Source organism: Amia ocellicauda, chromosome 5, assembly GCF_036373705.1.
Source record: "Amia ocellicauda isolate fAmiCal2 chromosome 5, fAmiCal2.hap1, whole genome shotgun sequence".
Taxonomy (NCBI): domain Eukaryota; kingdom Metazoa; phylum Chordata; class Actinopteri; order Amiiformes; family Amiidae; genus Amia; species Amia ocellicauda.
The window spans coordinates 14,938,427-14,965,280 of NC_089854.1; the positions used below are offsets into that span (position 1 = coordinate 14,938,427).

Consider the following 26,854-nt stretch of genomic DNA (forward strand, 5'->3'; position numbering starts at 1 on the left):
CAATCAGGAGACGGAAAAAGCCACACGTGACAGGTGGCATGTAAACAAACCCCAGTCATATGACCAAAACGTAAACATGAAGCTACCTTGACGCAGGCAAAACCTAGACGCTGCGTAAGTTGCAGTGAAGGGATGAAGTATTATTATTAACAGTAAGCGTTTTAAACTTTTTTGACCATTAAAACCGAAACGGGTACGGCGACCCTTTTACGCTCTTTTGTGTGCATGGTATTATACGGCTGACCAGGCTTTTTTTAAGCGTTAGCAATGTCTAAAGTAACTACGATCACTAGAGCATGATACGGTCTCACTGTACAGTAAAAAAAAAAAAAAGACATAAATAACCACATTAAAACATTGATAATGCAAAGGCAATTATAGTATAAATAGAGACGCAAAATGCAATGTGTGTGATGAGAGCAGACCCATGTTTGAAATAAATAAGCAAGTGTGTGAAGGGGACGGATTTCTGAAAGCGTGACGTCATTGCTGTAGCTTCTAAATTATGACCGATTCGGAAATGAAAATGTGTGTCTACTTTGATTAAGATGTAAGTTTTGAAAACGCTAGCCAAGGAAGAGTGAGTCAGAGAATTAGCTAGATAATTTCATAAGTATAAAAGATCGCATGGTTATGTGAACTTGCATGTAAATTATTGAATAATCCTTATCGTTGTAAAAGAGCTTTAGAAGATCTAAATTATAATATAGGCAAAGACATTTTTGTAGCCAATATACAGGTTATCATTGCTATTCATCTTCAGTGGTCTATGGTTTTAATTGCATAATCCATCATGTGTTCCCTCAAGCTTATTCATGTTCTTGCAGTTCTGCTACACTTCAAACAGCACTGCACATTCTCTATTCCATTTATGATTTTAACACGAAAATGGTTGGACAGCATGCACAAGACCTGCGGTTTCTATTATTCACTCTTGTGACCTGCTCCATGGCAAATAAAAGGTAGTGAAAACACCCCAAATGATCAATACACAGTCCTATCAAATAATGTATTGAAACAAAATATTTTGTTTATGGTACATTGTATGCTTCCTCTGATTAAATCAAGCAATTCCACACTGCATTATGAGCTCTTATCAATTAATGGGCTGCTTGTTAAGAACTGATTTTCCCTTGTAAAAAATGTGTGTATGCATATCTCTATTTATAAATACTGTTTATGGATATATATATATATATATATATATATATATATATATATATATCATCCACATCATACTGTATATGTGTGTGTGTGTGTGTGTGTGTGTGTATATATATATATATATATATATATATATATATATATATATATATATATAAATAACATTATTATTGTCTTGAATATCATGTCAAAAAGGACTGAAGGACTGATTGATTTCTTTGCGGTTCTGCAGATGTTATGATGGAGTGGTGGGACCTATGGAGGAGTTCACTGTCGGCGCTTTGCAACCACTGAGTGCTTGAAGACAGATCTCATTGGGATTTGTCTACCTAGGTGTTGAAGCCCCCCCCCTTCCCCCTTCTCCCTTCCCTCTTCCCTTAGCCAGAGGGGCACGGTAGCGGAGGAGGAAGAGGAAGAGGGAGGAGACCATGGACCTGGGTGAGAAGAGGCCCAACAAGTGGTGGACGGAGACGGACACCTTCGCCATGCTGGCCCTGATCGAGGAGCTGGACCTGGTGCGCGAGCTGGACAAGAAACGCCAGCGCAACGACTCGCACTTCCGCCGCCTGCGCCACAGCCTGGCCAAGCGCAACATCCACTTCACCGTCAACCAGATCCGCAACCGATGGAAGAGCCTCAAGCACAAGTACCGCAAGATCAAGACGGCCGGCTACCGCAGCCCCGCCGCCAAGCTCTCCGCCATCGAGTCCTTCCGCTACTTCAAGAAGCTTGACCGCATGTTGGCTAGAAGACCCAAAGCTCCCGGGCAGCCTGACACAGCTGGAGGAGGGATGATGGGGGGGAGCTGCGTTGATGGCAACCTGGTGGTGCTCTCTGCATCTGAGCTGGAGGATCACACTGACAGTACTGCTACTTCTTTGTTTTTTAATTCAAAAACACTGATCCTGATTGTCCATTAGTCCAAAATGGAAAATCAGGCCCATTGTTTGGTGCCAGGTGTGTCCAAATCTAGTTGCAATCATACAGGTTTATATGGTCAATTGAAATGATCCCACAGCTCAAGATAGTTTGTTCCATGTGTAATTTGGGGATGTCCAGTACAGATGTCTTTGAGGCCCACAAGAATATGGACAATAGTGTTCTACAGCAGTGGTTCCCAACCTTTCTATTAATGCTAACCGACTCAAAGAAGTTTCGTGGACTGGGTAGTTATAATATAGCCTAATAAAATATAAATTTATTTTTAAACTACCCAACAATCTTACTCCCACTTTTTAAACGCATAATTTGTCAGTGTTAAAGTGTATCAATAAGCTATTATTAACAGCTATTTTATTATACATTAAAATATTTAGTAAGAATAATAGCTTACCGATACTTGACATCAGTGGGAGACTTGGGATATCTTGGCTTAATTGCTGAGAGAGACGCACACTCAGTTATTTTATATTACATTTTTACAAAAAAACAATCCACAGCAACTTGTTTAGATGGTAAATGTACATGAAAAACAGGAGCAAATGTTTTTAGTTTCTGTTTGCCTTTATGATTAGCACATAATCAGATAAAAGTAAGATAAATAAATGTATTATAAATATAAGGAATCTGCATTATTAGGATTATACAAGTATTTGTAAAAAAAACTTTTTCATAGCATTATTGATGGCACTCGTGGACATGTAACTTCCTTACATTTATATATATATATATATATATATATATATATATATATATATATATATATATATATATATAATAGCTAATACTACTATTATTATTATTATTATTATTATTATTATTATTATTATTATTATTATTATTTTTTATTTTTTTTTTTTTTTTTATTTCTTGCCAGATGCCCTTATCCAGGGCGACTTACAACATAAGTGCAAAAATACAGAGAAGTACAAGGCATCAATCATTACAAATTCAATTTAGCTAAAACATAGCAATTCAAAATAATACATTTTACAAATTCCAATTTACAATTTACACAAGTAAATAAACAATACTAGTTCGTACATGCTGTTGAATATCAGTTATTATTTGTGTAACTTCTTACAAATTCAGAGGCAATGTCCATTTTAGACTTGTATTTTAATGTTGGAATAAAACCCTTAATCGGAGATGTTTGTTTTTTTGGTGGAAAGTAGGTTCGCTGAATGAAATAATAAAAATTCGAAGGCGCACACATACAAGTCTTAAATAATGTATTGAACACCAGCCTTTATTACATGACACTAAGCAACTGTGTTTGTCTTTTTATTAACATTCTATCAAGGCTTCTCTGCAATAGTGAAGCCTGAGCTATGGACCGGCTGCAGCTCTTCTGGGGACCGGCAGTAGTCCGTGGCCCGATCATTGGGAACCACTGTTCTACAGTATATTCCATTTGCTTGGTGTAAAGCTGTCCTTAAAGACAGACGTAACTCAAAAAGTAGTGTGTAGTGCTTCTTTAAGGAGCTGTAGCTCTGTATAAATTATATATTTATTGAACTTCACTTTTTCCACATTTCTTTGAATTCTGCAAAGCTTTCCATGTGTAAGAGGGAGATACACAAACTCTTCCAAAGCCATTTAATGTGCCTTTACCCTGAAGCGAATGAGATCCTGCAGGCAGTCCAATCTAGCTCAGTTTGGTTGCTGTTCTTCCTCCCCTCTCTGTACCCATGTTCCCCAGGCGATGTTCCTCAGTCCTGCTCGGCTTCTCACTGGGAGAGCATGGCTGGGCCTGACGGCGACAGCGAGGACAGCAAGGGGCTTCGCGATGAGACTGCTGACTACAGGACAGCCCACTGGGACACTGAAGAGGAGGTGGTGACATTGGGGCTGTCGGGGGAATACCTGTACCCAGTCAGGACTGAACCTCACTTGCTGTCCTCCTTTCATGCTCTAGATGGCGCTAGAGATCCCAGCAGCAGTAGCCCAGGAGCCTCGCCAGGTATATATATACATAAATGGACAGGTAGATGAATTTATATGAATTTATGCATGAAGTTCCATTCGGATGCCCATATTCATCGACTGATCTGCAGTCACAGCCCGTGAATCAGATTGGAATAATGGGAATAAGGGTTCGAATGGGAGGAACTGGGTGAAGGTATTCAGTTACAACCAGGCTTCAGTGCACAAGGCGTCTTTCACAATCTCTTGCTTCCCCACAAGAGTCGCTTGTACTAGAGTTTCAATCAGAGGGATCCACTGAGCCCCCCACCTCTGCATCTCTCTTTTGCAGGGCCCTGCGAGGACACCAGCAGCCTGATCCTGCAGCAGCTCACCATCCTCAACCACCGGCTGGGGGAGCAGCTGGCGGAGCAGAGGGCCTTCCACTGCAGCATGCTGGGCCTCATGGACCGGCAGATCGAGGTCCTACAGCAGCTCTCCAACTCCACCCGGCCTCCCGCCAAGGAGGCCGAGAAAGACAGGGACCCCACCACCAGCCAGCAGGTCCATGATGCCCTGGTGCACATCCTGAGGGGCGTGGAGCAGGCCAGGGCGCAGGGACTGGCCCCCTGCCCCTCTAAACCCACCCCGGAGTCCCCCCTGCCTTCCTGGACTGTCTCGCTCCTGGAGGTGCACCAGGGGTCGCCCCCCACCAGCGAGACGCCCAACCCCAGCGCCCCTGACCCCGCACCCCAACCCCAGCGGGAAGGCCGTCCGGATCCCCCCGGTGCCCCCCTCCCAGAGCAGCCGCCTACTTCCCCCCGGAAAGGCGTGTTGCTCAAAGGGCTCTCCATCAGCTGCCAGCACAAATGAGCCGACTGACTTTCCCTTCTGCTCCCCAAAGCCAGCCAACCAGCCACACTTTAGACAAGCAAAAGAGGAGGATTTGGATTTACAATAAAAGAGAACTTAGCTTGTATGGGATGGGGACGGGGGTGTGGGTTTGAGTTCTTTGTAGGGCATTTTCAATTTCGATCAGTGAAGTACTGAGGTTTCATCCCAAACTGTTTCCAACATCATTCTTCCACTCTGGCTGCTGCCAAACCTGGTTGGAGAGCACTGTGGGAACTTTGACCTTTCCCCTGCACCACCAGCACAATCCAGGTATGCTTTATCCACCTATCCCATGTTGATATGATCTTTTACTCTTCGGTTGCTCTCTTGAGGGGCTATGGAAGCTGAGGGAGGGGTGGGGTTATGGTTCTTAACATTTCAACCGGGACAGCCAAAGGAAGGACGCACTTACCTTGCCTCAGAACTCTTCCAATTCAGATGCGCGATAGCTGAGGAGGAAACCAGTAGTCCCTTATTAGGTTCACTTGGCAAAGGTGAGGTAAAAAAAAAAAAAAACCTGAGTCTTCACCAACTGCCACCATAGAAAGAGACTAAGAAAAAGACTAATTTTCCCGAGACACATTTCAAGGTAGATTGTTTTAATGCTCTTCTTTTAGGGATGAAAAGGTTTGGGGTTTTGAAACTGTCAATAACTCGCTAATTAGTCAATAACTGATTCTAACAGTGGGGATTGTTCTACACTGTATGTTATTTTAAGGTTCAGTACCACCCAGCCAAGTACTGTTTATGCAGTGCTTTCCTTTCTATAACAGCTGTTTTGGGGAAAGGAGTCAAACCCTGTGAGAAGACGGCACTCAACATCCTTGTGGTAAAGCAACAATAGTGTCACAATTCTAAAAATCAAGTAAATTAAGTCAGTCGACAATTGTGTTGTCAGCCCATTTGGGTCCTGTCAGACAGCAACTTTGCTAACTTTGAAATGTTAACATAAGTTATGTGTTAGACACTTGCAGAAAGGCATGTGGCCTAGTCTTGGGTTTCAGACACTGAGAGACAGTGTTTTTTGAAATCCTCATGGGAATGTCATCCTTGTACTGTTCATGCAGTTGTTTTTGTGGCATTTTTAGCTACTTCACTAGATGAGACCATATCCTGGAAAATATGGGGCAGCAGATAATAGAATATGAATTTGAGTGGTGACATTAAGTGTCACACCTACCCGTTTTAATTATTGAAAATATAAGTAGTTTCAAGTATCCCTAGTTCTATTTATTTGGAATTTTAAATTAATCATTAGCTGCTTTGTAAATAAGCTATTTTGAGGACTAGGAGACTTCTCTACTACAGTATTGAATGTAGACAGTCTTAAGAAGGATTTTACACTACTTGTAGTTTGTATATTTTTTGCAGACATAAAATTAAGCTTGTTTGTTTGCTTTTTAAAATCAAACAAAACAAAACTAAAACAAAATGTTGTGTTTGCCTCCCTTTACAGTCAAGTGGTTTGTTGCTAGGTGTATTATGGTATCTTTTTCATGAAACCTGATTTCAACAGAATGAATTAAGAGTTCTCTTCCCCCCCCAACCTGAAAAGTAAACTTCATTATAGGATACAGGAGAGCATTACTGGATATAGGATTCTGTCAGCAGAATTACCTGGTTAAGCTGTAATAGCAACGTCACCATGTTGTTGTGAGGCTCCAGCTACATTGCAACTACAACGCAACAACATAGAGAACTTTATGATGCAATAGTAATGAGTTCTGGCTAGTGTTGCTAGTCCTGTCCTCTCTGTTTTTCATGGTTTCAAAGCGGTCTGACAGTCCTAAAACAAACTCAGTAGGTGTTTGTTTCTGAGTTGACTGTCTTACCCTCTAAAAGACTGAAGATAAGCAGGCATACACAGACAACAATGTGCTCCATGGAGGTTTTCTATGGTAACAGGGATTCACCCAACAGCCTTTGATGCATGTTTGCTCATTTACAATGCTCTTATCTGTCTAGTTTCTTGTCTTTCTCTTTTTACTCACAATGTACTATTAGTAGGAAATGAAAAGGAAATGCTGTATTTATTTATTTATTTTGCCTTAATTTTCTTTCGTGATGGGGAAAGTCATGTTGTCCAAGTAAAAAAAAAAAAAAAAAAAAGATTGTAAGCGTGCACCCATTATGCAAACCCAACGCTACAAAAAACGGAACAGAATCACTTTCGGAAGTGTCCAGAGGAGCATGCGTACTTGCGGACGCCACTTGCAAGGTTAGCAGGGCATCAAGATTAAATTCATCCCAAAGATTATTTCCAAGCCAAGCATTTAAATGTTCTTCTTATTAAACCATTTAGTCTATAGTTTAGGGAACGTGAAGGACAAATGTGTTTGCAATATCAAAGCTGTAAAAACACCGGAAAAACACAGACAATGGTAAGTGAAATGGAAAAGCATGAACTTTAAATAAAAGTAGACCTTGGTTGGCTCCCAAGATAGTTTACTTTTTCTTAATTGTTTGATTTTTTTTGTTTTGTTATGGTTGCATTTGTCCTTTCCCTTTGCTCTCTACTGTAGTTTATAGGAAGCAGCTGTGTTGTGTGTTCATCTGTCTACACTTAACACTTATGACAAATAAAATTATTTTTATAGAGATTAAAGTGTCCTTTTATTTGTCTGTTTGTTGCCCTTGAGCGTGTTAGTTAAATCTGAAATTGATGTATGTTAAAGTGTATTCTAGCTACTGTATTCTAAATATTTAATTTTTGGATTTCTGAAGTGTTCCATATTTTTTTACAAATCATAGTATGTCACCAGGTGTGGCTTTCCCTTTTTTTATTAATGCTCCACTCAACAAAGCTTCAAAACAAAGTACTTTTTAAAATGTTTAGAAAAACTATCAATTCAATATTGTGGAAGTAAAATGTTTTAATCAATATCAGACATATATTTTCAAATACTTAAGTTCACTGAAACGGCATAATAATCATTTTAATTTTGCAAGTTGCTTGATTGCATATGCAGTTCTATGACAGTAAATCACAGCACTTAAGAGTGTTAAGTGCTATGGTTCATATTATTTCTAATCTATATTTCCCCAGTGTATATTATATATCTTGTTTTGTTATACATAGTATATATATTTATAAATATAGATCGATGATCCTAAAACCGACATTTACAATGAGAGTTCTTGGGAATTACATTTAAAACGAGCGAAGCTAAGGTTTGCTGCTCAGTTTCTCCATGGCACCGCTTCAACCAATGCAATGCAAGTGTCTTGTCACCAGTCACAAGGTCAATTTTGTCCCTCTGCGGTATCCGTAAATAGGAAGTTGCGAACCGCTGAAGAGGTAAAGATTTATTTTTCTCACATTTTAAGTATTCATTATTATTTATTTATTTATGTATTTATAGTTACATATATTTGATTAAAAAAACTTTCTTTAACGCTTTGTTCATTTTACTGTATTTAATTTCTAACACGATTTAAGTTTAAAACTTGCATTCTGAATTTAAAAAGATCTGAGATTAATGCATGATGACTTTTGTTGTTTCATGCGTAATGAAAGTTCAGTGTGCATTATTCACTTTTTTTAATCGCCCTGTTTCTTTACAACATAAAACAGTGTACGTGATCAGATTTAAGTTGCGTAGATGGTGGAGTTGAAAGAAGACTTGTTTGTAATTTTACCTGTCAGATTTTACAATTATTCAGACCTCCTTAGTGCTTCATTTGTTTTCACTTCACTCTTCTTACGAAATGAAATTGTGAAATTTCTGGCTGCACTTACAAGTTTTAATTACGCAATCGGCAAACACAGCACGTCTTGTTCTCCCAAATCTGCTGTGTTAAAAACAAAATGCAGATATTTTCTATGAATAGCAGCTATCGGGTTTTCTATAGTCTCCAGGGCCGGTGGTGTCACTTTAAATTGCATCAATCAGCGCAAACGAAATATGATGCTCTTCAAAGACAAAAGTTGGAACATGTCATGTTGTTGCTGTTTTGATTCACTGTGTTTTCACTTAATGCATTCCTCTTGTCCTGTGTATTAGACCGCTATACTAATTTGTGCATATTAAATCAAATTGTAGATTTACAGCGTTGGGTGAACGTAGTTGGGAATGACTGTATGCGATTGATATATATTATTATCCACGAAACGCACAGATAATAAGTGTTCCACTGAATTAGACATTACATAAAGAATAATAATAATAATAAACATTTGTTTTAGTGTGCCGCGACAATACAGAGACGCTCAGTTCATTACAACGCACTTCAAAATAATGTAATTAAGTATCCTTCCATTAGAGCACTAGAAAAGTTCATTTGCATTTTTAGTTAATAGGCTGCCAGGTTTATTGTCTCCTGTGGCGACTAGTAGATGAAATTCAAATTGATTTTAATTGCACCCCCCTCCGCCAAATATTATTATTATTGTTAGAGATGACTACATGTTTTTGATTTCAGTCATGGCAGACGACGCTCTCTTTGAGTTTCTTCATATGGAGATGGTGGATCATGTCTACAACGTTCACACCTCGAAGGAGGAGAGGGAGCAGGTACTGGATATATGTTTGATCCCCCCTTCTTCTGTAGTACTGTTTGAAAATACCATAAAAAGCAATCATGGTTAAAAAAAACAAAAAAATAAAAACATTTTGCAGACACCTTATTTCTGGAAATCTGGGATACTTGCACTTACCCACATATAACCAAGAGCTGTACACATCTGTGCCACATTGAAATTCGCACAGTAATAAGTGACAGCTGTCTTTCGATGAATAAAATGTACCTTTCAACACTGTTTTGCTTTTCTTTCTTCAGGAAAGGGGAAGTTGCATCTCCATATTGGAGGGCATGGGTTTCCGAGTAGGACAAGGACTTATTGAAAGGTATGAGAGGAGCGAGTTGATAAGTAGCGAATACTGTCCTCAATTACTTTTGAAGTAACTTTGTAAAAACAAATTGATTCTAAATATGTTGTTTTTGAGGTAAAGGGAACAAGGCTGTTTCAGTTTGCCTATGAACCAAAGATGTCTATATCCCTTTGTAACCAGCACTTCCCTCGTTTCCACACAAGTCCACAGATGAATTAAGTCACCCATGCAGACCAAGGCAGAGCCCACTTAAATCACTGTTATCACAGGCGCCCATTGTGTGGCAAGCCTTAGAGACCCAGACAACCAGTGGAATTTGGTGCTGTTCTATGACAAATTGCAAGCATGCAATCTTGTGTTAGGCTACTGATCTAACTAGCTATTCCAGGTGTATGGGGCGTTGCTAATGGCGTTTTTTACAGGTTGAGCCATTTGGAAGCCCCCAGGTTAATCCTGTTTATTTCAAATTATAAACCCCTACAGAGAAGTGTCAGAGCAGCAACATTATGCTGAGAGACCCTGAATCACAGCTTTATTGACTTTGTCTGTTGGCGTTTTTTGGATTCACTCCTGTCATTTGCTGCTTGACATTAGCCAGAAAGATTAGTTTTTTCCCCATCACATCCTTCAATCAGCTTGTTTCTATATTTGTATTACCTCCCTGCAATTGATGAACACCTGTTTGTGCCAAATTCTTCTTTCATCAAGCACATTTGATTTTTGTAATTTGAAGCCATGTCTCACTGTCAGGCATGGTTTTCATAATTTCTCCCCTTCAAGGTTTACCAGAGACACCCCTTCTTTCAAGGACGATTTAGACATCATGAAGTTTCTCTGTAAAGACTTTTGGATAAACGTCTTCCGAAAACAGATTGACAACCTGCGGACTAACCATCAGGTAGACTCATTTTGAGCTCCATTATGTGGGAGTAGCTGTCATTTACCACATGATGGTACTGGATCTGATGCTTGCCAAGCTGGGAATCAAATAAAGCATAACTTAATTTTGAGACATCTGTATTGGAAAACAAATAAGACAGTTTGACCCATCTCGTAATTTTAAGCTGCAGGGTACAATATGATACAACACCAGGCGTTGGATATTTGAAGGTAATGTTATGAATTTGCATATATAGGTGGGTGGAATTGAAATGATATTAAATTATGGTGTATCTGCTTCGTCAGTACAATTTATATCAGAGCCTGCAGCTTGAATATACTGAATGGATCAATCTGCTATACAATGGGAGTTTTATTTGCTCCCCTGCACTTATGCACTTTAGGCCAACAAAGTTTTATACCTGATCATGCCTATTAGTATTCTGGGTATATAACATGCTAGAAAGTGCATTAGAACAGTGCCCAAGGGACTACATTTCAAAGGCCTAATAAATCACTAGACATGCTAAATATCATTATTTTACTATGCCCTAAAATCCTATAAAGACAGGCATAGAGCAGCAGGCTGAGATCTATTCACACTAACTGCGACTGTCTGGGAATGGGTGTCTTGCATGTGAATCACGTATGATAAAAACATGAATCTTTACAACTCATAATGATAAAGAGCACCCCAAGGGTTCTTTTTCATTTATTTTTGTATCTGGGTGTCTGTTCTGTTTTCTTGATGGATATGTAAATGTGAGAAACAGTATTCCTTACCATTTGACACTTTGACAGGAGATAAAGTTTATTAAGCCTACGGGCAATGGTATATTGTAGTCCAGTCAATGGTATTTCAGGATGAGGTTAAAAAGTCAGTGCATCTTCATTTAGTGAAGTGAATGAAATTGGAATGAATGTAGCAATTGTTAATGAGCTTTCTTTCCCACTCTGGGTTTAGCTTAAATATTTTTTTTCTTCTTCCAAACATATGTGAGATATTTGTCTGCTGTCCTTACAGGGGACATATGTCCTACAAGATAACCGGTTCCGCCTTCTGACTCAGTTCTCCAACAGCAAGCAGTATTTGGAGGAAGCTCCGAAAGTAAGCCTTACATTTGTCATTTTACAATTTCAGAATTTCAGAAATCAACGGTCTCAAACAGAATTGAATCAAATCAACAGCCCATTGCAATAGCAAAATGCGGCATTTTGATGACAGATATTCATTAAGTAGAAGGATTTCTTTCTTCCAAGAACTTGTCATTTCAATAGCCATTTCCAACTTTGGTTTGGCATGACTTATTTTAGTTGTAAAGTTGCAGTATATGTAATGGTGTGAGGTGTTTATTTTTTCTATCATTACTTTTGTTTTTTGTAGGTCAGTTTACTTTTTGTATCTTGCAATCACAATCTCAAATCACAAAACACATAAAGGAAATACACCCAGCATTGTGAAAAACAAACAAAGATCAAATGTACTAGAATTTAAATCTGGGTCAAAGATTTCACTACGGCTGGGCTGGTTACAAATTGATAGGTTGCCTGAAAAAGAAAGACAGCCACTACCAAATGGGAAGAGCCTTCTGACCTGCCAATCAGTGAAAGCATGTACCAAAGCTGACCAATAGGGGCCCTGCTGGCAGGAGGAAGAAAAGTTGAGTGACCCCTGAAGGGTGATGGCTGTCTTTCTTTTTCAGGTAACCGGGGTTATGACAATAACCCATCGTTCCCTTTCAAATCGAAAGACTGTCATTACCAAATTGGAAGACTATACCAGAGCTGTCGTGAGTCCTGACACCTGATTTAAGCTGAGATGTGTTCAGGCATGAGAATGTTAGCAGTCTCATAGGTGAGCTGGATCGCGTCCGCCACCCAGTGTGCCAGTCATTGTTTTGAAACCGCCCTCCCTCCAATGGTGGACCCGTAGCAGACAAGCAGCTGGTCGGATTTGCGGCTGTGCACAGTTCTCTGCATATAGCACTTCAAGGCCCGGACAGAGTGTGTGTAGTCTGCAGTCCTCATCCGATGTATGTGGAGGGGGATGGAAAGACTCCAGGACAATCGGTTGATTAATGAGGAATGCCGACATGACCTTGGGCAGGAAGGCCGGGTTTGTCCTGAGAGTGACTCTGTCATTTCTTCCGGAGAAGATCAGACAGGCTTTATCCACAGACAAGGTGTGAATTTCACTAATTCTCCTTGCCTACGTTATTGCTACAAGGAAGGCTTCCTTGAGCGAGAGCAAGTGGAGCTCCATTGTGGAAATGGGCTCAAAGGGAGCACCGCTCAGTCCTTTCCAGTGAGTCCAGTGAGAGGCCGAATGGCAGCACACTAAAGTTGTACGCCTGGCCCTGGAAGGCAAATTGCAGGTATTTCCTGTGTGCTGGGAGGATGGGGACATGGAAGTAGGTATCCCTGAGATCTATTGACGTGAACCAATTGCCCAGCCGGACAGACTGGAGGATACGCTGTGCAGTCAACATGCAGAAGTTTCTTTTCTTCAGAAACATGTTGAGGCCCCTCAGATCGAGAATGGGCCTGAAGCCTCCGTCCTTCTTTGGCACTAGGAAGTATCCTGAGTAGAACCCTGCTCGAGAGTCCTCTGCGGCCACTAGTTGTATCACTCGTTTCCGCCGCATCACAGAGATGATGGCATCTGTTTCGGGGCATCCGACAGTTGTGGTCAGCACCCCCCTGAAGGGAGGGGGGGGCAGAGTGGAATTGGAGGGCGTATCCGTGGGTCATCGTCGTTCGCATCCAGGAGTCCTGGGTGCAAGCTTGCCATTGGTCGAGTCCAGACGGTCTGTTGGGGGGTGATGGGGGTGGTGATGGAGGCCATTTTGAGACGCTCCTGCGGTCTCCCTGGCCCTTAGGTCTCCAGCCAGAGAGCCTATTATTACCCCTCACCTGCAGCTAGCTTCGGCAGCGTTGTTCAGGCTGCGGGCCATTGGTCTGTTGTGCCTCGGAGGAGGCTTCGCTGGTCTTGGCCACTGCCTGTTGGGCTGCTGGTAGCTCCACTGGCGTTGTTGTGGATGCCTCCTAGCTTGCTGAAGATCTGCATATTTCAAAGCTGTCTCCTTAGCCTTAGACGACCACTCAATTGAAAGGTCCACCATCTCCCCAAACGTCTGGCCGGGGGTGATAGGAGCATCAAGAAGCACCACCTTCTCCGTGTCCTGGAGCTTGGCCTGCATGAGCCAGAGATGTCGTCGGGCTGCTACCATGGCTGCAAGGGATCTCCCCATGGCTTTCTCTCCCTCGGGCAGCAAATCCGTCATATATGTAGACACATGCTCCAACTCCTCCGCATCTCCCGCAGAGTGTCCCTCTCTCATTTGTCCTGCCAGGTGTCCCATGTAGAGGACTAGGATGGCCTGTGCATTGGCTGCCTGGACCGCTGAAGCTTTGGCGGAGTATGCTTTTTTGAGCATAGCGTTTGTGGTCCTGCACTGTTTGTTAGGACAAAGGGGTTCTTTGCCTAACAACGCATTAGCCTGTACCAGTCTGGCCGCTGAGTCTCCTATTGGTGGGAAGGATCCCAGGCCCTTCTGGTCCGCCCCCCCATTGCACACATCACGTCTGCCTGCCTGGAAGTCGTAGGAGCAGATGCTGGCAGGTTCCAGGTGGACTGGATAATGTCCACATAATCCTCGAAGAGGGGCAAGGCTTCCAAGGGTCTAGAGGCTTTTTCCCTCATAAGCTTATTTCTCGGTACCTCCTCCTGAGGGGACCAGGGAATCTCCACTGCCTCTGCTGCACGCCTCATCAGTGCCTTGAACTCTGCGCTCGGCCTGTGAATTGTTCAGAAACTGAACTTGCCTCCTCTGTCTCCCCAGTGTAGGATGGGGGATCCAAGATGGCAAGAAGCTACGTGGGAAAGCGTCTCCTCAGTTGGCAGCAGTAGCTGGGAAAAGAATGGGGCCTCCTGTCCTGATGGTAGCCGTGCCCACATGTTGTTCAGCATGCGCTGCTGACTGGCCAAGGTCTCCATCACTTCCCCAAATCAGCGGAGCACCGTGCTCTTAAACTCCTCCTCATCCTCTCTCCCGGAGGGAGGTGCCCCTTGCCTTCTAGGAGGAGGGGACCAGCATGGTGAAACTCGTTGCGGAGTAGAGCGCAGAGATGAGCGAGATCGGGACTGTCTATCCCTTGGGGATCTCCTTCTGGGGGAGCGTGGAGAATACCCTTGAGGAGGCAGAGAGGGGGAAGCAGACTGCACCCTCGCCGAGGAGGCCCTGGATGAGGACGATCGCCATCTGGCTTGTCGTTGCGGAGACACTTGCAGCGGGGGTTCTGCATGGGGCTGAACCTGCAGAAGAGCGGCGGGTAGAGCTTCCACTGTGACGGCCCGTTTAGGCTCTTGAAGACGGTGGGGAGTTCCTAGCCGGCCCTCTTGCGGCTTGCAGCCTCCGTCGCATTTCAGTGCTTGTTGGGCATGTTCGGCGCCCAGGCATCGGACACAGAGGTCATGCCCATCGTCAGGTTTGTCGAAGAGTCTTCTTGGTGCCTCGAAATCAATCGAAGTTGTCGATATCAAGGGTCGAGATGTCAAAAGAGTTGGACGAGGTCAATTGCTATGGTTGAGAGGTCGACAGCGGTGGTTGAGGTCGACGGGATGGTCGAGTAGTCGACATTGGGCATCGAGGTCGTCGCATTTGGTCGAGGGATTCAACAGCCTGGTCGAGATGTCGATGGAGTGGTCGAGAGGTCGATAGTTGGTTGAGAGGTCGACAGATGTTGATGTCGAGGGAGGTCGGTCGTGTTGATCTCGATGTACTGAACGGTTTAGACTTCTGCTGGCAGAGATCGAGTCAAGAGTGGAGATTGCCCCGACCGGGAGATGGGAAGAGAAGCGGGCAGGACGGTCAGCCGACCAAATCCGCATGAGACTGCTCCAGCCGGAGTAGCGTCGCTTTCTCACTCCTTCTACTTCCTTCACTCGAATGTGGAAAGAATGGTCCAGGAAGTAATGATCGCACAGCAGATCTCAATGGAGGGACTGAAGCCAGCTCCGAGCGAGACACCTCCGAAGAGAAGCAAAGCTCCAAGAGATAAACTCTGAAGAGCGCAAGGTGAAAAAAGAATTGGCAGGCAGCTGCAGTGAGGAGGAGACTTTTCACAGACGCCGAGGGCAGGTCTTCTTCCTGCCAGCAGGGCCCCTATTTGGCAGCTTTGGTACATGTTTTCACTGATTGGCAGGTCAGAAGGCTCTTCCCATTCAGTAATGGCTGTCTTTCGATTTGAAAGGGAACTCCACTTTGTTTGTTTGAAAAACAAAGTTGGCCTGGGCAGATGCTGGATATTTTGAAAACACAACTGATAATTCACAAAATAGCAGGTATTGCACATTGTAGAAAAAAGGTGGCTTTAGCTAAGATGTTCTGTGTGTGTTTGTTTCCCCTCTCAGTACCTGGCCTACAGCTGTGGCATGGTGAGGGGAGCCCTGTCCAACTTGGGCATGGACAGCGTGGTCACTGCAGATGTTTCCACATTGCCAGCTTGTGAGTTTTAACCTCTTGACCTGCAAAATCCACATTCCCCACATGTTCTAGACCAGCGATTTCCAAACATGACCTGGTGTTCCTGTTAACAGTTGAGGTTTTCACCCCAGCCATCATCTGATCTTGTAATTGAACATCTGCTCTTCTTAATGTTGTTTTACACATCCTCAGCTGCTTTAAAATGGGAGACGCATGCATCCTATTTATGCAGTGCAAAGATGTGTAGATTTCAAATCAAATGATCAGGTTTTAGTAATAATGAACTAGTAAGGAGGGCCTAGTATCTAGTATCAGTGACTGGCAGGAGATGTCTTGCAAACAGTATGTGTTAAAAAAATAATACACATAATAAATAAATGCAAAGTTCTGGGTTAATTATTTCATGTTTAACCCTAACTAAAATACTTTTAAAAGGAAACATACACACACACAAAGTTGTTAGTGATGTTTGTCAGGAAATACGTTTCATTGTTTGTCTGTCTGGATTTAGTTTTCTGATTAATTATTTGTTTTAATCTCTTTCAGGTAAATTTCAGGTTGTGATTCAAAAGACTTAAAGGGGAGTTTTCATAATGTGATAATAGCGCTTCTCTAACTGGGGGGGAGCACGTGGAAATCCTTCACTGCAAAAAAAAAAAGAAGCAAAAGCCGAGCAAGGATGTCTGAATGGGCTTTTTAGAAACCAAGGACTTTCGTAGCGGAGAGGGACATGCAGGCAATTAAGGTGTGTGTGTGTCTGAGAGTGAGTGTGTGTGAGACAGACACAGAGTCAATGCCATACTTTTTATAACCACACACGCTGAATCACGGGCGGGAAGTCAAGCTGACCACATCTCTGCTCGCCCACTTCTGTTTTTGTTGTTGTTGTTAATGTTGTTTGTTTGTTTTTACATGTACAACTGTGATATGACAATTGAATACCACTATTTATTTACTTTTCAGACTGTGATATGGCACCCTAGGGGATTGTAGCTTTGAAGTGGGAATCCTTTTTCTTCTATAGGATATTTAATCAATCTTAACAAGGTGTTTTAGTGTTCCAACAGCTTCTGCCAGGTTTTTATGTTAAGGTTATTGAATAATTTAATGTAATGTTTCTTTTTTTAAATCTAAATATCTCTTCACCATATGTCGCTGTATTTCCATCGAGGTGGCGGTAACCTTGTCTTTGGCTTGGTCGTGGGAATTTGAAGTGCTTTATGTGTGTCGTCTGTACAGTGCAGCAGTAATGAAGTAGTTTGAGAGTCAGTCTACCATATGGCGAATCTGCTGACGTGGTTTGATAGTGTAGTTTTTGATGACACTAGCAGAAATGAAACCTGTCTGCACTGGACGTGCATAGTAAAGCTGAGGGCAGAAAGCCTATGTTTCTATTACATCCACAAAACACCATATCAGAGTTAATCCGCACATCAGGGAAATTGATTCAGTGTTTCCAGGCAAGACCCATACAAAGTCAAATATGAAGAATCCGTGTACTGTAAAGCAAAGGAGAAGGATGCATTTGAGTTTATGGATTATAATGATTTGTTTCCCACTACTGCGATATCAAACAGTTAAAACCTCAACACGATTCCCCTTTTGTCTCTGTGGTGTTGCTTACTGAAATGATAGGCTTATTGAATGGTAACACAACTTTGTCCCTCTCTGCTACTAGTCCCTCACTGCTTGCATTTTGTGGTAAAAGTCATTGCACTAATTTTAAAAATAAAGAAATGCTGTTTTGTGTCCATTGTACAGGCTGGAGATTTCTGATCAATAGGAATTTCATTGCTGAGTTTCAAATTCTTATCTTGTCCCAACTAGAAATCAGGGATGCCCCACATTTGGGATTCAATTAAACTGTATGTTCAAGTCAATGTAAGGCGTTTTTTCCCCAGCTTGTTTTGTGTAGTATATTTTATTGACCACTAGGTGGCATGGCTGTGTAAGAGACCAGGAAACTTATGTCCAAAGCTGCTGTCTTTTCTGAACACTGGTGATGAGTTTTATTAAAAGGTATGCTTGACAGCCTCATTAAACAATAGTGTGCATGTTTTGTGATATCTGTGAGCACTCACCCCTACTGAAAGCTAGACTGAGTCCCACAATGGAAACTGACCCATTTCTGTTAATACATCTATTGGCCACATCTACAGTTTATACAGGAGCATGCAAATGTGTTAGAACATAGTTTTCATTTGTTGGGCGTGTAAAATACAACCACCGTAAAGGAAGAAACATAGAATCTTTTTTCATAGTAGGGAAATTGTGTAATGTCTTTTATGACTTCACTGCATTGATATGCCACATATGAAATCAATTGAGAACCGTCTGCCATGTGACATTTGAAAAACCTGAACACAACATAAGTTTGTCTTTCTGTCTCATGAAACGGACATAATTGAGGGCTAATTTTGTGCAGTGCATCTAATGAAATCACAAACAAGTTAGCTAAACCATACTGTTGTCTGATACTCCTTCGTACAGGAGTAACTCTGTCGGCTAGTCATTCACTGGGTCCTGTGTTTCTGATCTGAGCACTGGTCTGCCAGCTCGTGACAGGGGGGCAACTTTTTTCCAACAACACATAGATAATCGGTTTAGTCCCAGTCAATGTTGTTCTATTTGCTCAATGTCGAATCATCAATGGTTTCCTTTTATAATTAATAATGTTTTCGTGGAGAATAGGGAGAGATGTAAAGTAGGGATAAGGACGACAAATATCTGATCATCTTATCCTGATTTTCACACAGGAATTAATTACACTCTAAAGCAGGGGCGTCCAAGTTTTTTTTTCCCGATAATGGGCCACATGATCGGTAATCGGGGCATGTGCAAGGCGCTTTTTTATTGATAGCAGTGGTGATGTGTAGTCTGCTAGCATGACACCCAGCAGCAGTCAGTTACACAATGGTACTGTACTAGTTCATGTGTGTTAGCTAATTAGGTTAACAAAAATAACTGCTAAACAAGCTCAGGCATTTGGCGCTCAGGATGCATGTTGGATGCCCCTGCTCTAAAGGAAAGACTGCTGGTCAACAGTTAGTGGCCTGTGCACCTCATGATCGCTTGTTTTTTGCAGTGCCTGTGTCTTGGTCTTTGAGTTGCTGATCTTTGTGATGACTTTGTACATCTGCACCTGAAACCAGGCACTGAGGCCAAGCAACTGTTTTGATCACACCTTCTGCAGACATCCTGAAAGCTGTGATCAAAACAGTTGCTTGATAATTACATCTTAATTGCACATTATGAGCTCTGAGATAATGATACATAAGTTGCATCATCAAGAACAAATTTAAGCGGTCTACCTAACTGCAACGGTATAAACCTAATACACACAAAAAAAAAGCAAAAACTACAGAAAAAAAAGATAGAATATGGTTCACCGCAGAATGTACAGGAAACCATGCAAAGCTGGCACCCTAGAGCTGCAGTATTACTCATAATCGTAGAAGCTGTGTCTTAAATAATGTTTGATTTAAAACTTGATATTTAGTTTCCAGAAAATCAATTATGTTTCCCGGTAGATGCTTGCATCACAACAGTGATCCTTTGAGAGCTGAAACTGTGCATAGTGCTGAGGGGAAATGTTTGGCAAATGTATCGTGTATAGCAGTGTCACTTTTGCTTTTTGTCATTTCTACAGTCTGCAATTTTAAAAGATGAATGAGACCATGGCCTATTATGGGAAAATGACATTTGCCAAATACCTTTTCATTATTTCGGTACTGTTGTATTTCTCATTAACCACATCATTTCTCTGCAGGTTTGTTTTCCTTGATTGTATGCGGTGGCTTCAGAGGGCAATGCAAATTATTTTGTTTATACTGTCTTGTTCGTTTCTTGTTGTTGTACGTAGTCTATAGGCTACATGCTCTGAAAATATAGAGGGTTTTATATTTTTCAAAATAAACATTTATGTGAGGGAAATATAACTCGTCTTTTATTTTTGCTTTTTTACTTAAGATTATTTGACGTTGTGGTTCTCCTTACAGTGGGTTTTTGCATAGAATGGCCTTTTAGGAAGTTAATTAGCCTTTTCAAACTGCTCAACTGAAGTACGTGCTATATCTAATGTTGTTTGACAGAGGTGCAAGCGTAAGTGTTAAGTCTTTTTTGTTTGGATATGATGGCCTAGTTCTGATGAAACATGTTAGGATTGCATTCTGTTAAACACAACCATGTCCAATGAAAATCTGTCTAGTCAAAGGGGCAATTTTAAAGAACTTTAATTTGTTTACAGATGTGCATATACTTGGGAGAAGTAAAGTTCTCTCCAATTCCTTTAGGTCTTCCAAAAGAGAGGTGTGAAGAGCCATTTTGCTGCACCAATTGTGTTCCCTCCCTCTTTGCATTGCAAATATGTGAAGACGAGCAGTCACATTAAAGATGAGTCAAGAGGGGAAAGTGTTAGATAAGGAGCTATAAATCTGGTATGAAATGTATACAACAGAACCGCACTGTATTGCTTGACAGTGTTCATTACTAAAAGAACTCGCCCCCCCCTCCCCCTCGGCCAAGAGAATCCTACAGCGCTACCTTTAACGGAAACAATGCTACAGGGAACTTGATGCTTGCCGAAAGATCAAGCAGATTGTTCTTGGGGTAAAGGGGGTAAAAGGGAGGCAAGAGTTGATGCAGTGGCCACTGACATTGTGTCTGTGTCCATTTACACAACAAAAGCCCTGAGACGAGGGATTCTCACAGTTCTGAGGGAGGTACCTTCAACACTAGTCCTCCTCTCTCTCTTTTTGTTGTTATCCCCTTTTGTGCCGAAGCGGGGATGTGCCCACCCCCGTGCATGTATGGGCCGCAGTGCTCGGGGACAGCTGTGGAGCAGCGGAGCGATCGCGGCACATTCTCATGCCCATGCAGCGGCCTGCTTTGCAACAATGTGATCAATAAAGTGGCGGACTTTATTTGGCGCTGCCGATAATTAACCCCCCCCCCCACCTCTTCTTTCACCCCCTGTTCCCCTCCCCCTCCCTTCCTCCCCCCCTGCCCTACCAAAAGGTCCAGCTAATAGAATGGTCCCCCTGTGCATTTATCACAGTATGCTAGAGTTTAATCTATAGCTAATCATGGGAACTCATACCATGGGAACCCGGGTCGTGTAGGCCTGCCCTTTGCATGTTATGGAGAGGAATGAATACAATGCCAATGATCTAAAGCTTTCAGTCTTCCTGTTTGTTTATTTGATTGCTTATTTTATTTATTCCTGAAACACTGTACAAAAGGGAAGCTTGACCTGTGAAGAATAAACGCTTAATTTAAATTTAAAGCAGTTTGGTCACTTTTCCTTAGTGGGAGAAGAAGCTGCTACACTCATCCTCTCATTGCTGGGTTTGGTTTCTAAATCTAAACTCTAAGTCTCCTTTTCCACTTTTTATTACATCAACCAAACGTACCTATTTTGTTTTCTTTCTTCTAAGCGGGTAACCATTCCTATTGGGCCAAATCAGAAATATTTCTGCTATTTCGTGGCGACCCTGGTTTCTTTTGTGTTTTTGTCCCGCAACCAGGCCCATTTAAAATGAGTCGAGTCATCAGCGCACATCTAATTCCTTAGGAGAGCACTTGCTGCTGTTTTGTTTCAGATTTACTCATTTTCTTTGGGGGTTTGTGAAGGGGTATTGAGGGTGGGGGCGAGAGGTATAAAAAAAACTCATTTTAATTATGGCTTTGGACTTATAATGGAGCACCTGAAAGTGTCTGTGCAATGCAATACACTTCACTGGCAAAGAGGCAAAGCCAACCACAATTACAGGATGTCAAGATGAGAAACTTTTTTTTTTTTCTTTCCCCCCCTTCTTTCTTCCTTTCTTTCTTTTTCAGTAAAAGGGCTGTGTGCAACTAATCACTTCCCCTGGATAAAGCTCCTCGGTGATTAAAGAATGGGGGGGGGAGCTGGGGAGCAGTGGGATGTCAATCGTAAGGGGGAGGGTTCGGTCGCTGTGTTATTGTCGAGCGGGGAGCTTTTGGGTGAAGCTGGATCATTCTTTCGCAACAACGGCTATTACACTTTTAAACACGCGTGTGTGTGTGTGTGTTTCCTGAATTACACAATTAAGCACAAGCTAAAAAATATCCTGTCATTTGCTTAATTGTACCATATGCGGTAGGAAATGGCTTTGGATACGTTGAAAGGTTTGTGTATGTGTATATCCTCAATATGTCTTTGCCAAGGCATTTATAGTAGCATACTCATGCCTGTGTGTGTGTGTGTGCGTACGCTCTGATTGCTTTCTAAATGTTCTGAAGCATACTTTCCCTACCTCCCTTTGTTCATGATCAAATACAAAATCTCATCTGTCTTCTTTAAATACCACAGTTCATATTGGTGAAGCTAGGAGGAATTCTCCCTTTATTTTCTGTGTACTCGAGGGGTTAGGCTCAGGTTGTCATACATGGACTAAGATCATCTTGTGCCAAGTCTTGGCCTGTCTGCCACTCTTCCCAGAATTCTTCTCCCCAGGAAGACATTTGACGTCAATGTGACTCTCTTTAGTTTGTTTATCATAAGAACTGAACACGACTTTACCTGACTTCTATTTGTGTTCAGGAAGTAATCGAATTAATCATTCCAGTTTTCTGAGAGGAGTCTCCCAAACCAACAGTGGGAAAGCAAACGCTGAAAACGGAAAAGATAAGAAAACGGGGGCTTTTTTTTAATGAAAGATTTGACTGTTTATTTGTCCGAATAATTGGTGTGGCTCTTTCCCGCCCAACAAAATGTACTGCTTTTGTGGCTTGGAGGCAAAATGGTGTTAAAATCCCTCCATTCAGCCAATGGGTTGGAAAATGTCCCCTTTTTATTATAATGTACACTGCATTTAAACAAATCTACTTTCACAATGAACCGTCTCACAAACTGCAGTCTCTCTGGTGCCTTGCTAATGTAGGCTTCGGTAGTCGGATATTTTCTAGTCTCTGCTGTTCAATGAATATTGTTTGGTAAACTTTTTTTTTTTTCTTCCCATTCTGTCTATCCACATGGTACTTCAGGGATAACTTTTAGAAGGGAATGCAGTAAGTGCTACAGCCTATTAATCACCTGAATGCATATACATACTCATACTTCAGATTTGTTTTTTTGTTTGTTTGTTTTTATCTTGAAGACAGATCTGCCCTAGAGACATTCTGGACTCTCACTTTTCTGTTTCCTGCCAGTTTGTGTCTGTGTCAAAAGTGCTGTGAAAACACAAACTTGATTCTCTAGAACTGACACTTGCAATCTCAATTTTTTAATTGGCATTTCTGGAGTGGGTTCCCACTTTGACATACATTGGAGGTGGTTGGTGTCGTTCTCTGGGGGTTTTAAGATTCTGGAAAATTAATTAGGAACTTGAAGACATTGTTAATCAATGGTTTACCATTTAGATATGCAGTTAATAATGCTACCCTACATTTGGCTGTGTTTGTCCTCTAATTGTGTTAATTGTGTGTGTATTTATATATTTATGATAATTGCCAACTTATACCTTTGTTGATCCCGTGCTGGATAAAGGCCTCCCAACTATTTCAGTTTTTCACAATCTCTTCTTTTCAGCTTATCAAACCTGATGCAAATGTCTTGGTGATATCTACATTTCCAGGATGCCTTCCTCTGGGTATATGATATGTTGTTTCATCTCTCTCAGTCCATACGATCAGACCCCAAGCCTGCAAAATAAATAAACGAAGAGGACTGATTAATGCATGGGACCAGCAGAGAAAATACATATTTCCTTTTGTCTGCTGGTCATATGAATTAATCATTGTGTGTGTTAATTTCTCATGCTATGGGGTCTGATCATATTTCCATAAACTGATTTCCCCCAAGAAAAACATGCTTGGCTTTGCTGCAGTGTTTTTACTTTCGGCAGGAAAAACAAATCTCCACAATGACTAACTTGTGTGCCCCAAGTGAAGAGTTTGCACCACTTGGCAAGTGGAAAATGTTTCACAATGCCCAGCAAAAGAAATGCAGAGAACACTATGTACAATTTGCTTCACATGCCTTTCTTGCCCTGCCTTTCTTCTATAATACCAGCATGTATCATGTAAACCAGTGGCAAAGCTTTCCAATTGCAGGCTCATGTGTAGCACAATATGATGTAATTGTAATCGTGCATCTCGCTTATTACTTGCTCGTTCCAAAACACCAGTCACTGCAGACTGGAAGTGATCTGTTGTTCTGTGTTATCTCGAAAATCACGTTCTGCAAAATTATAGCTTTGCTGCGTACACCCGTGCACCGACCAGAAACTCTACCTGTCTGTTTCCTTCCGTTGCTGCAAGAATGATTAAATGGCGAGTGAGGGATTTGAGGTTTGAAAGAGAGCATGTGTGACCCTGTAGTTTATCTCATTTGAAAAAGGGTTGTAGAGATGAGCTTTTGTTATCCAGAAGATTATTTACATAGGTGCTCAAAGAGAGATGCTAGAAATGACTGCATTTTTATGACTAAAAAATAAGTTACACCTAGTAAAGGTGAACTTCTACTCCTTGTGCAGTTATCTTTAGCCTGTGTGCCGTTGAAATCATAAGAACATAAGAAAGTTTACAAACGAGAGGAGGCCATATCATGCTCGTTTGGTGTCCATTAATAACTGAGTGATCCAAGGATCCTCAAATCCTATTGGGATGGCTGCCATGTACTGTACCACACTATAACATATCCACAGTTCATCTGTCGCAAATAGAGTTTGTACAGGCTGTTATTTTCTTCTGTGAGCTGCCACAGTTGTCCCCTTGAGTTCACTATGCCAAAAGAGCTTGGCTTTATTTTACTTTATTTAAAGCTGTGGTTTGGTGACAACGGGCCATTGAAAAACAGACGGACACCTGTTACATCAGTCCCTACTCTTCTGGGTCTTTCCGTCAGCGAGGGAAAGAGAGGGGAAGCCACAGACTGTTACAGCTCCCATGACATGTCACTGCACAGCAACACACATGGTTACTGACTGACTTTCTGGGACCATCAAGATAACTATGCAGGCTATTGAAAAACATCAAGAGTCAGAGCCTGGATTTTCTCTCCTTTAGTGCTAGTCCTCAAATGAACCGTTTTTCTGCTTTGATGTGCCTAAAACACTGACCTGTATGCTATAACCTGGTCTGCGTTGATTGTTTATTAGCCTAGGGAGGAGGAAGGGGGGGTTAAGGATTGGGGGAGGTCATTAAATGGTCCCCTTATTGCCTTAAAAGCAAATTTGGACATTCATCTTCGTCTGTGTTCCAATGTAATTGTCCAATTAAAAAAGAAAAAAAAATGCCGCAGCCAAAGGTGAGAAGGTATATGTTTTCGTTTTAATAAATGTACTCAACTCTCAACTGCTAAAACATGTTTTTACAGGCATTGGTTATCGATTCAACACGGTATGGTAATGTTAGTGATTACTGCTTGAAAGCACTTGGTATTCTAGTCATGGGTATTCAATGGCTTCGGTATAAAGGACCTCGGCCAAGTTTTTAATTTTGCAGGTGAAGGAAAAGTTAGACATTTTAAAAACCAGTCAAACTGACAGACTTTCTTTCATCATGGGCCTTACAGGTCTAATGGCCTGCCACTTTCACACTATTGTTATAGTCTGCTACCAGATTTAATAAAATACCAATGCAAGACTGTAACTGCACGGGTCAAATACATTTTTACAGTTTATGGTTTCTTTACAGTAAAACATAAATGAAGAATGTGTTAGGCAGCATCTTTAGACACGATTCTTAATTTGCTGTGATATTGCAACTCCCTCCATGTCAGTCTTAATGACCCAGTATAAGGAACAAAAGACGCTGTACAAATTCAGAGTTTTCTGATTCTTCGACAATGGCCTCTTAAACAGCTTCCTCTTCATCTCCACTCTGCAATCACCCAGATACTGACACAATCTTTTCTCACATGCTAGATCTCGAAAGGAGCAAAACAGAATTGCCCGACGCTTTTGCTAAAAGAAGCAGAACAGTCATCGCTCCGTCAACTATTTATCAGATGCAGAAGAGGAGGAAAGCACATGCAATCATTTATTCCTACTTGGGGTATTTTGTTGTGTGCTGACTACCTACAGTAACCCTTGGAGAAATCCTACACATCCCATTTCCAGCAATAGGCACCCCCTCCTGTCCAGCTGATTTTTGTTCTCAGTGACAAACCGGTCAGCTGCCAAGATCTACTAGAATATTCTCAGCAAGAACGCACCCATTGTCTCTCCTCCAAAAAGTAACTGCAATCCCCCTATTCTTTCGGCCGTCCTTGTCTTTGTGTTTTAGTTTTGTACTGTGACAGATCCCCCTTTTGCACTCTCCTTTCTCCCCCTTTCAGCCTCTTTCCATTGTGCGTGATCATGGCCGTTTATTTTGGTGTTTAATTGAATCAACAGGATCCCTGTTTTTGGGGGGAGTTTTTTTTTTTGGGGGGGTGGGATGGGGGTGGGGGGGTTAGGGTTATGTTCGAGGTCGAGCTAAGGGTCCTCACCCCTGACCCTTTCCCAGTACCTGCTGGGCCGGCTCTATAGGTGTCAGCCCTGTAATGCTTTGGCTAGTTAAGTCTGTGTATGTTTTGTTAGCTGTAATGAGACACAGCTGGAAAAGAGGATTGTGATCTTGGTTAAAGATGAGGAGAGAGGGGGAAGGAAAAAAAAGCTGTAGAATGGTTTTACCTTTAATCAATGCTGTATAAATACAAAATAACAGTTGCCTATACCAGACCATATTTACTCTATAAATGTATTGTTTTTTTCAGGACTTGGGCAAATGACTGTTAATTTTCTTAAG

The 26,854-nt window shown here is 41.8% G+C and overlaps 2 protein-coding genes across 5 annotated transcripts; both read left to right on the plus strand.

Moving 5' to 3' along the window:
* Nucleotides 1-77: 77 nt before the first annotated feature.
* Nucleotides 78-7,500, plus strand: LOC136749557 (uncharacterized). Of its 2 annotated transcripts, XM_066703970.1 has the most exons (5): nt 78-152; nt 828-962; nt 1,397-2,028; nt 3,806-4,066; nt 4,361-7,500. In XM_066703970.1, exons 3-5 carry the CDS (start codon nt 1,593-1,595, stop codon nt 4,879-4,881), a joined length of 1,218 nt encoding a protein of 405 aa, XP_066560067.1. In that variant the 5' UTR covers nt 78-152; nt 828-962; nt 1,397-1,592; the 3' UTR covers nt 4,882-7,500. The 2 variants fall into 2 exon arrangements, with proteins under 2 accessions (XP_066560067.1, XP_066560068.1); XM_066703971.1 differs by lacking the exon at nt 828-962.
* Nucleotides 7,150-26,468, plus strand: trappc6bl (trafficking protein particle complex subunit 6B, like). 3 transcript variants are annotated; one of them, XM_066703973.1, is made up of 7 exons: nt 7,150-7,283; nt 9,325-9,416; nt 9,682-9,749; nt 10,515-10,632; nt 11,638-11,721; nt 16,027-16,120; nt 25,990-26,468. In XM_066703973.1, the coding sequence occupies exons 2-7, from the start codon at nt 9,327-9,329 to the stop codon at nt 26,136-26,138; spliced, it is 603 nt and encodes a 200-aa protein (XP_066560070.1). In that variant the 5' UTR covers nt 7,150-7,283; nt 9,325-9,326; the 3' UTR covers nt 26,139-26,468. The 3 variants fall into 3 exon arrangements, with proteins under 3 accessions (XP_066560070.1, XP_066560072.1, XP_066560071.1); XM_066703975.1 differs by lacking the exon at nt 25,990-26,468 and adding an exon at nt 16,646-20,037; XM_066703974.1 differs by lacking the exon at nt 7,150-7,283 and adding an exon at nt 8,093-8,200.
* The last annotated feature ends 386 nt before the right edge of the window (nt 26,469-26,854 follow it).

Excerpts from the sequence above, each read along its gene's own strand:
- trappc6bl (XM_066703973.1), top strand. The coding sequence starts at position 9,327 with ATGGCAGACGACGCTCTCTTTGAGTTTCTTCATATGGAGATGGTGGAT. Across the intron at positions 9,750-10,514 it reads GGACAAGGACTTATTGAAAG|GTTTACCAGAGACACCCCTT; the intron begins GTATGAGAGGAG and ends CTCCCCTTCAAG. Across the intron at positions 10,633-11,637 it reads ACCTGCGGACTAACCATCAG|GGGACATATGTCCTACAAGA; the intron begins GTAGACTCATTT and ends CTGTCCTTACAG.
- LOC136749557 (XM_066703970.1), top strand. The coding sequence starts at position 1,593 with ATGGACCTGGGTGAGAAGAGGCCCAACAAGTGGTGGACGGAGACGGAC. Across the intron at positions 2,029-3,805 it reads GCTGGAGGATCACACTGACA|GCGATGTTCCTCAGTCCTGC; the intron begins GTACTGCTACTT and ends CATGTTCCCCAG. Across the intron at positions 4,067-4,360 it reads TAGCCCAGGAGCCTCGCCAG|GGCCCTGCGAGGACACCAGC; the intron begins GTATATATATAC and ends TCTCTTTTGCAG.